The sequence below is a fragment of the Formica exsecta genome, unplaced genomic scaffold, assembly GCF_003651465.1.
Source record: "Formica exsecta isolate Colony F162 unplaced genomic scaffold, ASM365146v1 scaffold15, whole genome shotgun sequence".
NCBI classification, from domain to species: domain Eukaryota; kingdom Metazoa; phylum Arthropoda; class Insecta; order Hymenoptera; family Formicidae; genus Formica; species Formica exsecta.
Genome location: NW_021848825.1, coordinates 3,044,236 through 3,059,844, shown reverse-complemented (window position 1 = coordinate 3,059,844; position 15,609 = coordinate 3,044,236). Strand labels below are relative to the sequence as shown.

The window sequence follows — 15,609 nt, the reverse complement described above, 5'->3', positions numbered from 1 at the left end:
AATAATTTAACATGTAAGAAAAATTTTCGTAAAAATATTTCTGCAGAAATATATTTAGAATAAATATAAATACATTTTACAAAAATATTTATATAGTTACATGCTTATACTTATATTCAATGTAGACAGAAAAGTTTTAATATATCATAAAAAGATATTTATATAAAATGCCTGTTTTCTCGAAGTATATATTTGTCAGAACTTTACGATCACAATTGAATTCATAAATATGCACATAAATTATAAATAGTAAATGATGCCATATATATATATAACATTTTATAATGAAATAAACGTAAAGTTAATAAATATTTAACACACAGAATGTACAAATAAATATATAAAATATTAATATATATAAAAAGTCTATAAATTTATAATATATATAAAAAATCTAAATCTATAATATAATATAATAAATATAAATCTGTAAAAACATTATTTAGTAAATAGATAAATGTTACAATATATGTGCAAAATTTTTCTTTTATGTAAAGTAGCATGTTAAAATATATTTGTGATTACGATTAAAAGATATAACAAATAACATTTCAATGGATAAAATTTTTGTAAAAAATTTGTACTATTTTAATAAACAAGATTTTACAGGAGTATAAATTACAAATATATAATATATTCTTACATATTATTAAAAATGAATGACAGCGATTATTGTGCTTTGTGTACTTCTACGAGAAATTAAAATATATAAGACAAATAAAAATTATTTATTAATTTATAAAAATAAAAAGATATTAGCACATTATCAAACATGCAATTAATACAATTTTCTTCTGCGCACAAGAAATTGACTCGACATTTCTCAGAAATATGAAATCTTTAAGAAATATTGACGCTTTCCGATTATGTCGTCTTCATATTTATACAGGAGCATTGATAATAACAGTTATATCATTTTTTTCTATTTTTTTTATATGTTGTTTATTGCTTGTACTTACTGTTAATTGATTTCCATAAAACGTTATGAAAGAATTCACAATGTGCCAACTATTGAGCGGTGAAATCATGATGCCAATTTCTTGGTTTTCATTCTGATTGATCATAGTTTGATTGACAGATCTGATTATAATAATATATACCAATTTTTACATTGTAATAATAAAACTAAGAAGTTAGAATTTTACAAAATAAACTGGTTCTAATATGGTTTAAGAGACAGGCTATAAAAATTTTGTTATTTTTTTTGTTTAAAGCTATATTTGAGTGAAATACTTTATATAATATATAAAAAAATGTTTTTAATAACAGACATTATTTTATATGTATTTTATTTTTTATGATTTATATTAATTGTAAAGTTTAAAAGATGTCTTTCTATGCAATTTTTATCAACAAATATGTATAACAATAAAGAAAACTAACCTGTTACTAGTAGAATAATTTGCAAAAGTACTGAATATATCTAACATCGATTGTTTTATTGGTTTGTTGAAAATCTTTATTTGGACTCTATTATTTGTTGAGTTCCTTAAGTTACCAATACGAATAATTAGTGAATGATTTAAATTATCTTGTGCATTACTTTCATAGGATAAAGCGATATTATTTGGAATAATCCTTTCGTTTGACTCATCGTGTGTAAGAAATCTGTAATGTACTATGTATCGTTACTATTCATACATATTCAAAGATTCTAGTAAAAAATAAAAATATATAAGGTAAACGGTACAAAAAACACATTGAATAAATTCACAATTTTATTATAATCCTAAATAACAAGTATTCAAATAATGCAGACAAATTTAATTACATCTGATTAAGAATTGCAATATCTGATCCAATTCACAATTAATATTATATGGAAAAAATCAATTAATATTTAAAACTAAAAACAATAAATAAAAGATTTTTAGTTGTCAGTCGTTGATTCATTATTTAAAGTATTATTTGAATTCACGAGATAATAAGTTGCATGAATTTAACGCGATTCATTACCATCTTTAAATTATTTATCATAATATAATTAATGAAGGCAAAAATAAACATGTAGATACAAAGTGATAATTTTCTCGCTCTATTGTGTTAATTTAACATTACAATGTGTTAATTATTTAAAAGTATTAACATTATGATTTAAAGTTATTTTTGATAATATAATTTAAGTAATACTTTACCTAGCACTATTCAAAATAATTGAATTACAGCCTTTTTCCGTCTTCGATTGCATCGAAAATAATTTTTTATTTCGTAGTGGTTGTACTGAACCGGTAGATACATTTTGTTTTGACTGCAGCTTGTTTTGACTGCATTCTGTTTTGAAATGAAAAATGACTTGCTCTTTTGACGTTAATGTCTCATTATTTAGATTAGCCGAATTTTTAACAAAACCTTGTTTTCCATTATGTATATTTGGCGAATGTGGATTAATTATTTTAATCTCAAAAGCTATATTGTCACCAGGCTCTATAAATAAGATATATTATACTCACTTGGTTGATATAATATTACAATTGTTTTTTGTCTATATAACATATTATTTGGAAAATATTTTACGCTTGTAAATGGTGATTTATAAAGCGAATTTTGATTAAGTAAATACATTTTAACTTACTGTCTATTTCCTTGTTCTCCTTGCGATTACGCAGTATAACAACACAATAAAATAATGCAGCAACTGCAGTTGTACCACAAACTATCGTTTTATTGAACCACTGAATTGCCATTTTGCTACTACTATCTATAAATAGCAATTTTACTTTTCCGGCAACCTGATGATCGCGAGAATGCCTCTCGAAGGACAATAATGATAGACAACATATCATTAAGTAAGCCAGTAAGCCAAACATTTGAAGGCAGGACACATTATTCTGATTATGTCTACTATATAAGATTTGTATACAAATATATATAGATATAACTGAGAGAAGCCGTTATTTTTCTAATATATTAGATATTGTCATAAATATAATACAATATGTGATAAACTATAAATATATAAATATAATAAGACTTATATATAAACTATTGCGAAAATTTTATATAAGAGAGAGAAAGAGAGAGAGAGAGAGAGAGAGAGAGAGAGAGGATTTAAATATAATAGAAAGGATTTAAATATAACAGAAATTATGCTATACATTGTTTATTAGCAAAAGAATAAATTTTTAACTTTTTAGATAGATTAATTTTTCTATGGATTAATTTTCTTTTATTATTTAAAATGTATCGAAAAATAGTTAAATATGTTTCTATACACATACACACACAGATTTCTTTATTAAGAATTAAAACTCTGATTCTTAAAAACTGCTTTTATTTATAAAATAAAACAATAAAAAAGTCAAAATCAATTTTACATCACAGATGCGATTATACAATATAATTTTGATTAATAATTAAAGCTTTTAGAGCTCACAACAAAAACTTAAATAAGAAAGTCAACAAAAAAAAAATTTTTAACTGTATATTAATTTTCTGATAATATACAAAAATATTATTACTTTTAAGAGTATTTAGTCTCAAAGTAAGTCTATAATACAGTTATGAAAATAAAGAAACAGTTGCAACGACAAGCAAGTTTAGACATACAATAAATGTACTAAAAATGTATATAGATTTCAAAATTAATAAGATAAAGATATATATGAATTAGAAATTATGATAAAATTTATGTCTTTTATTTCATCTATTATTTAAATGATTTCAAGCATACTTAACGTTAAAAATGCATAAAAATGATTGTTCTTAAGATACTACATACTTATGATTATATTTATATACACGTATACTAGGCTTTATAATATTTTTAAATATAATAACAAAAAAGTGAATAAATTATTTTTTCCCTTCTCAAAAGAACGCTGACTAAATCGTTCGCTTGATTAAGTTAATCTTGATATTTATAGCGCGTTATAAACGTTAAGTACATTTTTGGACAATCATCTCAAACAACGGATATTTGTGTATGCTATTTTCATCATTGACATTTATTTTTAATTCGTCGCAATGCTGCTGTAAGATACTTACGTAATTTGTAAAATAATGAATTTTTTGATTGGATTTTTGTAGATGTTAATGGATAAATAATATTTTTTCCTAATTCCTGGTAGATATTTTTTGGCAACTCCATAAAATCAGTTTCATTATTTTTAATAATAATTTTGTCGCTAATAAGAAAAATGTTGGAGCATTTAGTCTATAATTTATAATATAGTATTAAAATTAATAAAAATATTCTAATTAAATTGTAACGTTCTTAAGATTTGTTAAAAATTATTTTTACATTAAGTTATGTGTATTAATTAATTTAATATTATTTAAATGGCATATTAGATAGCATATTAAAATTGTTAGTCACAACAAGTCAAAAAAAGTTCAATAAATTTAAATGATAATCTCACCTATATTGTGAATTTCTAGATTCCGAAGAATTCATCACAAGGAATCTTAATTGCAATATTTTTGTCAGTTCTGGGATCTGTGGTACTGATTTTGACGAATCAATATCGATATCAGAAGACGGTATTTGTTCCTGCAATTCATTGCTGGTATGCAAAACATCATTAGAATGTCTTACTTCTCGGAATCTAGCTTCTTTTTCAGACGACAACCGATGACATTGATCGCAATAATGTCTATCATTATAATCTTTTGACCTATTATTAACAGATGTTTAAAGTCTCTGTTAAATATCTCTATATACTATTTTTATAAATTTTAATAAATTTTAAATATAAAAACATAAAAACACTTATACTTATGCATAAGTAATCTAATCAATAAATTTTGCACAATATTTTTAAGTAACTATTAAGTTGTTACATGATATATAACCTTATATAATCGTCATTGGAAAATGTTCTAAAATTATTCGTAAAAATAGTTTCCTCTGAACTATTCTTTGAATTATTACATTTTTCCATAGATTTTAGCTTTACGTGCCTAACCGCACGTGGCGGTTTTATTGGTGGATTCCTTTTTACAACTACTTCAACAGAATCCGATTTTGTATTCTGTTTATTGCTTTTTTGACTACTATTTTCATTTTCTAAATAATAAAGAAATATAAAAAATTATCTACTAATTATCTTTGTCTTTTAATAAAATATAAACTTATATATTTTCGTCCAATTGTAAGCAGTCAATAGCAATCGAGAGACTCGTTATCTCTATTTGTTATGAATATATTAGGTAATACTTTTTAATTTACCTTTGTACATTGTTTCACTAATTTTAACAATTTCCTTTTTTACTTTTTCGGCTATTTTACACTTTTGTAATAATGTATAACATATTAATACTTTTACGAAAACAAGTGCACTTGCAATCGCTACAATTTCCATCTTTTATTAATATCCGAACTTAACAGATGAGACTAAATAACTTGAATCATACTTTTTGAAGCAGTTCACAATATTCGACTGGATTGTTGACTGTATCAAAAGCAGACATACGAACAGTGAACTCCAACAAAAGATCTGTTTGTAAATATGAGATAGGGATCATTCAGGTAACAAATCCATAAAGAAAAAAAAGCTAAAAATTAATCTTGTTGAATATGAATTGTGGCCTGTGTGTGTTTATAGATCAACTAAATAAAATAATTTTATTTTCTATATTCTATATCAATATCCGTTTTTATACTCCATATTGCATATATGTAGTATAATGAAATATGTAATCTATTAATTTAATTAGTCTTACTCATTTATCTGTTAAATATAAATTACAGACATTTACAGACAAAAATGCATTATATCTCTAAAAAATGGCAATAATAAGAATATTAGATATAACATTGATAATAATAAATATGAGAATTTTATGCATACATATTTTTTGATTTTTTGAGATAAAAAGCAAACTTCCAGACAACTGTCGTCGGTTTTGATATATATTAAATCGATATATTATATCTATATATTTCCTTAAAGACATATTTTGTTTTAATCTAATCATTGTGAGAAAACAAAGAATAGGCATAAATGAATATTTAATAATGTTAAATAGTGTCTATTAGAGCGAACAGCAAATTGCACAAAAAACAATTGCGCAATCACATCGCAATATACAGTTTGCAAAATAAAAAATAAATAGCTGTGCAATATAAAAAAATGCTTCTAGTTGAATTTCTAGATAGAAACTCGAATGTGAATTTAAATGTTTTGAAGAAATCCCTACGGGACTTAAAGTCTAAACATTTTTGGTGTACAAATACGAAGTAAGATTTCAATAGATGAACGTAATGTCCAATCAATAATTCTCTGTATCGCATCTATGTTTTTTCACAAAACATATATGCAACAAAGTGCAATTGCGCAATGTAAGAAGAACATGAGATTTATTTCTGTAATTTCAAACCGGTGTTTACATTATTGACAAGCAAAGATAATGCAAGTGATTTCTAATCAAATTTTTACGTGCGCATATTTTTATATACGCATTATCTTATAGATTTTAATTAACAATTTTATCCTAAAATCTGCAAAAGTTAGAAATATATGTAATGCTATTCTGAATAAGAATTCAACGTATGCGCAACAATGTTAAATTTTTGCGATGCAATATGATGCATATATGAAGACTAATCAGGCTGTTGTCATCAATATCGCTAGTAGGATTGTTATATCAGTGTTTGAGAACACGCCTATCAAATTACCGTAGGAATTAATTATTGCGTGCAACTGCAATTATTTTTTTATATTGATCGCGGAGAAAACCTTGATGTTTCTTCAAGAGATTAATGATTTCTTAATCACTGCCGACAAATTTGCTTCACGTTTCTAATTAGTTAGCGTGAAATTCAGTAACATTTTTATTATACACGCAATTATATATATATATGGATATAGATATAAATATTAAAGGTTAGTCTATTTAATTCAATTTATTTATTTTTGTCATTTAATCCATACAGAATGCGTTTAAAATTATTTATTAGTCATTATATTGATCAGCCCAATTTGATATTTCTTGAAAAAAAAAAATTAAATGCTCCTTACTTTATCACGCATAAACAGTTGGATTAGTATATGTATTATACTTAATCACAAATATCAGCAAAAGTTAGAAATATATGTAATGCTATTCTGAATAAGAATTCAACGTATGCGCAACAATGTTAAATTTTTGCGATGCAATATGATGCATATATGAAGACTAATCAGGCTGTTGTCATCAATATCGCTAGTAGGATTGTTATATCAGTGTTTGAGAACACGCCTATCAAATTACCGTAGGAATTAATTATTGCGTGCAACTGCAATTATTTTTTTATATTGATCGCGGAGAAAACCTTGATGTTTCTTCAAGAGATTAATGATTTCTTAATCACTGCCGACAAATTTGCTTCACGTTTCTAATTAGTTAGCGTGAAATTCAGTAACATTTTTATTATACACGCAATTATATATATATATGGATATAGATATAAATATTAAAGGTTAGTCTATTTAATTCAATTTATTTATTTTTGTCATTTAATCCATACAGAATGCGTTTAAAATTATTTATTAGTCATTATATTGATCAGCCCAATTTGCTATTTCTTGAAAAAAAATAAATTAAGTGCTCCTTACTTTATCACGCATAAACAGTTGGATTAGTATATGTATTATACTTAATCACAAATATCATAAACTTTGTCTTTCTAGAGCATAATACAAAATTAATTTATTTTTCGTTTTCTGATCTTAGAAATTTAAGTACTTTAAATCTTGTGCATAACTTTCACAGGATAAAACGATATTATTTGGAATAATCCTTTCGTTTGACTCATCGTGTGTAAGAAATCTGTAATGTACTATGTATCGTTACTGTTTATGCAGATTCAAAGATTCTAGCAAAAAATAAAAATATATAAGATAAACAATACAAAAAACACATTAAATAAATTCACAATTTTAATATAATCCTAAATAACAAGTATTCAAATAATGCAGACAAATTTAATTACTTTGATTAAGAATTGCTATATCTGATCCAATTCACAATTAATATTATATGGAAAAAATCAATTAATATTTAAAATAAAAAACAATAAATAAAAGATTTTTAGTTGTTGTCAGTTGTTGATTCATTACTTAATTATTTGAAATCACGAGATAATAGATTGCATGAATTTAACGCGATTCATTACCATCTTTAAATTATTTATCATAATATAATTAATGAAGGCAAAAATAAACATGTAAATACGAAGTGATAATTTTCTCGCTCTATTAACATTATGACCTAAAATTATTTATGATGATAAATAATACAGAGAGCAGACACACAGCTCTCTGCGCCACGATAGCACATTATATTATAACTGGTCGATAAATTTTTATATTATTCTATATTATATTATTTAATATTTTTATATATTATGTGCGATTGTGGCGCAGAGAGCTGTGCGTCGGCCCTTGGTGCTTGAAGGGCTCTAATTCAAATCCAACCAGAGCCAGAAAACATCGAATGTATTATTTCGATAATTCGCGATCGCCACTTCTCGGAAGGCAATGGCAAATCACTGAAAGTATCTTGCCATGAAAGCCTCTCTAATCTATACCGTTCGGAACCGGCGTTAAACTGTAAGTCCCATATGTCTGCGGTAGACGCACACCGTAGACATATGTTGAGAGGTCACCACATCTCTGATAAGAGATTACGGACTGAGGAATATATTATTTATAGATATTTAAAAAATATAATAGTAAAAATGGCAAGCGCAAGTGAAAGATTGAATATGGAAGCAAATATACATAAGACGAACTTTACAAGAAAAGTTTAATAATTATGAAAGGCAATTACCTATTCCGGGAGAACCTAATACAATAGGCACTATGACGGAAAATAATGACGAAAATAACAGAAAATAATTTTAATAAAGATTAATAATTTTTATAATTTCGCAGATAAGATGTAAACAAAGGAGGAGAACGAAAAATATGGAAATAAAAGGGCAATATTAGGACAACAAAACGGCAATAACGATAATTATAAGATTGTATGTATATTTTTTTGATATTATTTTAACAACGAGATAATATCTCATGTAATTATAATTTTAATTATAATTATTATTATTTTATGAAAATTATCAAATATAATCTTCTGATACGTACACACGTTTTCCTTTCTAATTTTGATTACAGTTATTATTTTCTTTTTTTTTATAAAGAAAATGCATATTCTTACATAAAATGCATATTTATACATACTTACTTAGTAATGTCTTGAAAAAGATTAACGAGAACCTTCAGAAAATGTCATAAGTTAAATATCTTCTTTATATATGAAAAAGAAGATGTTGTATTATAATAATGATACATTTACAACTTAATAACCCGTTAGATTATTTAGTTTTATATTCACTCGACATTCTCCATTGCAATAATTAATAGAAATTGTAATATAAAAAATTGTAAGATAATGCGATATTAAAATACCACATGAACAGTTAAATAAGAATTTACATATCATGAAAAATATCTACATATAAAATAAAAAAATTTACAACGTTTAATTTACAAAACCGCTGTCAAGTTTTGCATATCTCATTAGATAATTGTAAGAGATTAGCTGTTTATGTTACATTATTCATTCATCCAACGAAATCTCTAGCGATTAGATCTCTTCGCGGAACAATTACGGCACATGTATAATAATTACTCAAGTAATAATCATGTTTAGCTGATATCTTAAAGGTCCTCCTCGTTGATAGACATAATATCGTACTTCATAGTTCAAATTTTTGCATATTATTAACATATATACATTAATAGGAACAATGTCATTTCAATAAGTGATTTATGTAGGATGTCTCTTAACAATCTTAATAAAATTCGAAACTTGAGTGTCGCAAGCCCCGCGATGCGATTTAATCTTAAATATCGAGCGAATCATCCGTTCTTTAATAAAACAACATAATTGATTGTACTGTCTCTAGTGTATTTTCTGTGAGTATGAACCATGCTGAATGACTGCTTTTATATCTATTTAACAATCATGTATGCGCCATATGTATGACCTTAATCTCTCTGTAATGTATATCGTTATTATTAGCTCTGTGTACTGCACATATCTATGGGAAAGAATTTATATATCTCAATTTCTTATGATAAACAGCTGATAGCTTATTTACTTATTAATTGGATCAAGAATCAAGGATCGCCGTATTTAAATCATGCAAGTAGGCGTTCGCAATTCTCTGCATGATCTAAATCGGCATCCTTGCATCTTGATAGGCGTACACTTTAAATCATAATCATCTATTAATAGAAAATAGGTGTCCAATATAATCATCGCGTGCACCAGCTTTAAGAGTGTATTTCATGATATCTAATTCTTGATGGAGATAATTTATTCTATATATATATATATATATCATATCTAACTTAGAAATGTAACTTAAGAATAACTTAAGAATCGTATATTATAATAAACTTTTATTCGAAGAAAATTTAAAATTATATAACAAAAGTTTTATTTGCAAATCAATTTTTATCAAGCCAAATACATAAAAATCATCAATTATTCGATTGATAAATCTCTTATGTCTTTACTTAACAAATAATAAAAACAATAATATGTGTTAATTATTTCGAATATTCATGTCACTTTCGTTAGAATTAATATTAAATTTACAGCATTATGTTAATTAAATAGATTTCGTTGTAAATCATCCGTGTAGCTAAACCTGTTCTCCGTTTAATAGCGTCGCTTAATAGTCGCCGGTGACATTCGCTCGTGTTATTTCACGACAATTAATGAACGATAGCCTGTAAAAGCAACACTGAAAAATGAAATCATTCCCTGCACTAAATATTCTAGACATTGTTTTTGTCAAGTAAACGGCTGCTGATGGCAATCAGCATAAAGATATAATATAGAACAAGGGCAGAATTGCGTCACTATATTTCCTACTTCTGAAATATCGTAAAAGAAGAAATAAATACCCTCCCGGATAAGTAACAGTTTCGTGACGAGGCTAATCTAAGGTCAATTATTTCGCTATGCGCCTGCATATATCTGACTCATAAAGACAAAGCAGAAGTCTATGGACCCAGAAAACGCAGTTTGCTTTCTGAACCTTCAAAGTATTATATTATTCGTGATCGATTATCGTCATTAATTACCGCTAAAAACATTCTTTTTTTTTTCCAGGTACAAAAACAAACTAGATAAGAATGTCAAATAATTTTAGCAATAATTCGTAACAAATTTTGTCACTAAAGACAAGTAAGAAATATGTATTCTGCATGATGTTTTCCGGTTGTCAATTACTTCAATCATTCAATCATTCGCCGTTTTCTCGCAGGAATTGTGCGAACGAGTTAAAATATCGCGCGCGCGCGTTAAGAGATTATGTATCTTCAAGAACATTAATTCCAGATATGCAATTTCAGACTTGATTTCCATAATAAACGAGAACTGGCCGATAAGTCGTCATTAGCCACATCGCAACAACGTTAAGGCAATATAAAAATTATTCTACATCACACCACACCTACGATGCAAGGCCAGATTTTTTGTGACCGTCAATATATCAGCTCGTGGAATTTATTTCGTCACTCCCACACGATTATGCATTTTGCATGCTGCGATTTTCCGAAATCCTATATTATCACAGAAATACGTTCCGAATATCAAACCGTAATATCAATTCTCATAGATAAAATGTGTACATAGATTTAAAATGCATAACGTTACTACCAATACCAGTAAGCTATGCATAAGAGCCATTGAACAATATACATAAAAAAAATGTATTCATATGAATAAGTTTTTGCATGTTAACTTTAATGTAATATAAAAAAATTCTATATTTCTTCTTAAATAAAAGTATTTAAAAGATATTATTGTAAAGCGTAGAATATTGAATTTAAATATTTAAATATTCTTAAATTTAAATATTTAAATATTTTTGATGTCTTATTGTTTTGCAAAAAATAAAGAAACTAGCTTATAATAATAAATAGCTCTGCAACTTTTATTTACATACTTAATTGCTTGTTAATATTGATTAGTAATTTTAAATATTAATAGTTATGCATTATGTATTAAAAACGCGTCTACGGAAGCAAGATATACTTTTCACTTCCATGTACATTATACGTAGAACAAGGATATGGTTTTAACGACATCGATCATAATGCCGTCATTGTGCCGTTGTGCGCGTGCCAGTAATTTATTGTGACAGGCTTGATCATATTTTTTATTCTCTAACCAGACTTCCTCATGTATGATTAAATAATTTAAAAAAATGGATATATAACCCGTTCATATTTTATGATTGCAAAAAAAGAGTTATTTTTAGTAGCCGCAATAAAATTCATTAAAGATATAATAAACATATTATTGCAAAATCGCGCAAGGTTGTCTTCCAAACGACATAAACCGGTTCGGATAAACAATTTTCGTTATATATTAATATTTTTAATAAATCTTATTTAAAAATACACAGTAATAGATTTTACGGTATAAATTATAATTAATATAGCGCGTGCAGAAAATCTATGCATAAATAAATATTAAATAAATTTTTATACAAAAATAATGTAAAAAAATGTGTGTAATAAAATCCTTATTTAAAAATCGTAACAATTCTTCTATAATTACAAGCTGAAATTATTTAATTAGATTATTTATCATAAAACAAAGATTAGAGTCATATACAATAAGAAATTTTTTGTTCACTACGACGAACTTTTTTATCCTTCGTCACAAGGGAGTAGATGGTCTTTACCCTAAAGTCCATCCAACTAAGCCAGACTATGAGGGTGGTCTTCATGGAGACTTAACATCCCTCTTCGGTCGCTTATACTATATTTCGTCCATTCCTTCCAACCCCTTTATACGAAATCGGAGAGCTTTCTGGTCACGCCGGTAACCCATTTCCCAAGCTTTTACGCTGGCCACGACCTGGTTATTTAAAAGCTGCTACGCATTTTCATTGCGTCTTCAGTTTCACAAAAAGATACTAGTCATCGATATAATTGTGTGCGTGTATAAAAAAATCTTCTTTGTATAATAATATAAGCTTATTAAAAAAAAAAAGTTTAAAAATAAAATTTCACATTATAAAACATAATAGTTGACAAAAATTATTGACATTAACTAAACTTAAAAAGTATAAATAATATGTGTTTTACAATAATTATATATAAATTGAAAATATTTAAAAGCTCAAATTGCATTAGTAAATTCAAAAGTTAATAAAAATTATTGGCAATAAAAAAAGCTAGAAATAGGAAAAATATGAAATATCTTTTTGCTCTCTTTTCTCTCAAAATTATGTATGCTAAATTTAAATAATATTTATCGGATTTTTTTTTTTTTTAGAAATGATTAATCCATACAGTTCTATGCTACTGTTCTATATTACTTGAAATAGAACACTGGCGGACAAGATATTAAGAAAGCCATTTGCGCATTTTTAACAAGATTTAGAGTGATTCTAGAGTAGCATGTGGCAGACAGCAAGAGATACGAAAGAAGGAAATGAGCAAGCTCGAACGTAAGCCAGTTTTCGCTGCACTTTTTTTCTAACTACGACAACATTAACAATTCTAATCAGATTGCGACAATATCACGTGTTGGAGGCCTGTCGCGAATGCGACCAATGATAAAGTTGCAGTGGGAGGAAAATCATTGAAGTGACAACTGTGAAAAAAAAACGAAGCATTGTTTGCGACGATCGATCGAAAAGAAAAAAGCAATATTTATTAATACAAAAATAATCGCTTCCAATTTATGACTTTGCATAGTCGTGATCGCGAAATTACATGATCATCGAGAAACAATGAGGTAATCCATCGGCGCATCCCTCTGTGTGCGTCTCCCTAGGGAACGCCGCGAACGAGAAACCCGCAACGAAATTCTACTGAAGTAATGAAAGTAAGCGGATTTTCTTATGGATTTGTTCTATTCGCATTCCTGTGCAATTAAGTCCCTTCCCCGTCCCTCACTCTCTTCTTTCACGAGAACGTAACACGATCGTCGCAATGGCAAAAAAAAATTAATTTTTATAGCATCGCGCTTGCGCTATTTAAATTTTTAATTAAACTCACAATCAGATTCAAAAGCAAATGTGCTTTGAGCAATCGAATTTTTTTTATTGATTATAATTTTTTATTCATGTAATATTGTTAAATACATACATTATATATGTACAAATTTCAATGTTTGCAGAATCTATTAACTATTCTATTAACTATCTTAGTATTTTGTAAAAAAATTCAAATTGTGATTTCGATATAATCAAATATGATATGCTGATATGTTGATTATTATATTCATAATTTTTTATAAATGTTTTAATGTCTTTCTTTATCGATAACACTTAACACTGACAATGGTTCTTAAAAGACGTGGCTTTAGCAACACATCATTCCAATCTCTAACTTCTCATTTCATCGTTTCCATTTAAAATTATGTCAATCCCAACCATTTCTCTTACAAGACTTCTATTTGGATCATCGTGGTCCACGATTAAATGATTTTGAGAGTTTGGCATTCGTCGAAGAGCCGACAGATTTCTCTGTCTGCTCTTTAGCATCATCCGTTTGTTCCAGAACCACATCCTGATCTGGTACTCAGATATATTGAGCGTACGCGAGAGCTCCTGCCTTTTCGCTCCTGTCACATATTGATCCTCCAAGAATTCTCTATTCAACCTGGACAGTTGTTCCGCGCTGAAGCCTGTCCTGGATCTCTTCTCTTCTGGCAAACTGTTCTTACTGTTCTGCAGACGTTTCAGTTGCCTTGTGCACGGTCCTGAAACAACAAAAAAACTTCGCATTAATCTTCAAACTTTTGTGATTTAAATCCAAGACAATGTGTCTAAGGGAGGGGGGACATTATGTCGTAGGGGGATATTATGTAGAAAATAATATGAAAAACTGAAGATAAAATTATATATAGTTTTCATATTTAAAATAAATAATACATTAAGAAAAAATGATTTACACAATTTAAATTTATCTATATTACAAAAGATAAATCCATTATAAAATATATCCATTCTGTTATTCACATAGTATAAGCATATAGCAATTGCATGCAAACCTTGAAAATAATGTGTTAATTGAAAATTATTTTTAATTGAATATCTATGTTGCTTTTTTTTAAATAGAATTTTTATATTTACTTCATCTCAAGAAATGATATCATAAATCTGTAAATATGAATAAACTTTTATCTGTCAAATAGATAAAAAGTGATGACTGACTACTGATAACGCAATATTAAAAGTCTCTCACTGGTTTTATACAATAATTTTGGAAATTCATTGTAAATTAATGTCATTTCAGCAAATATTATAAAATAAGAAATAATAAAACAAGCATGGATGGTAACGGAGAAACGTAATTACATGAAAATTAAAAAATATTACTGCGTATATTAAAATATTTCTTGTCAAGAAAAACATTTTCCTGTATTAATCATAATCTTAATTTATATGCATATTCATAATAAATGCCAATATATGTATAATAATCAAAAATAAGATATACGATTTACGTTGAAAACTAAATTTTTTATTATATTTCCTGTTTTTTATATCATATTTGTATTAAGGTCATTAATAGTGTCTGTTAATATAAATCATTACTAAATTATCTAAAAAATAATATATTTATATAAAAAAATTTAATTATTAATTTA

At 26.7% G+C, this 15,609-nt stretch overlaps 2 protein-coding genes across 3 annotated transcripts; both read right to left on the bottom strand.

Moving 5' to 3' along the window:
* Positions 1–622: 622 nt before the first annotated feature.
* LOC115232804 lies at positions 623–2,877 on the bottom strand. Its single transcript, XM_029802910.1, has 4 exons — positions 2,573–2,877; positions 2,136–2,424; positions 1,384–1,608; positions 623–1,080 (listed from the first exon to the last, which is right to left on the bottom strand). The coding sequence occupies exons 1-4, from the start codon at positions 2,805–2,807 to the stop codon at positions 882–884; spliced, it is 948 nt and encodes a 315-aa protein (XP_029658770.1). The 5' UTR covers positions 2,808–2,877; the 3' UTR covers positions 623–881.
* Positions 2,878–3,317: 440 nt separating this feature from the next.
* On the bottom strand, positions 3,318–5,645 carry LOC115232792. Of its 2 annotated transcripts, none has more exons than XM_029802900.1 (4): positions 5,168–5,645; positions 4,792–5,005; positions 4,359–4,613; positions 3,318–4,153 (listed from the first exon to the last, which is right to left on the bottom strand). In XM_029802900.1, exons 1-4 carry the CDS (start codon positions 5,298–5,300, stop codon positions 4,054–4,056), a joined length of 702 nt encoding a protein of 233 aa, XP_029658760.1. In that variant the 5' UTR covers positions 5,301–5,645; the 3' UTR covers positions 3,318–4,053. The 2 variants fall into 2 exon arrangements, with proteins under 2 accessions (XP_029658760.1, XP_029658759.1); XM_029802899.1 differs by having other exon boundaries at positions 3,318–4,124.
* Positions 5,646–15,609: the final 9,964 nt, after the last annotated feature.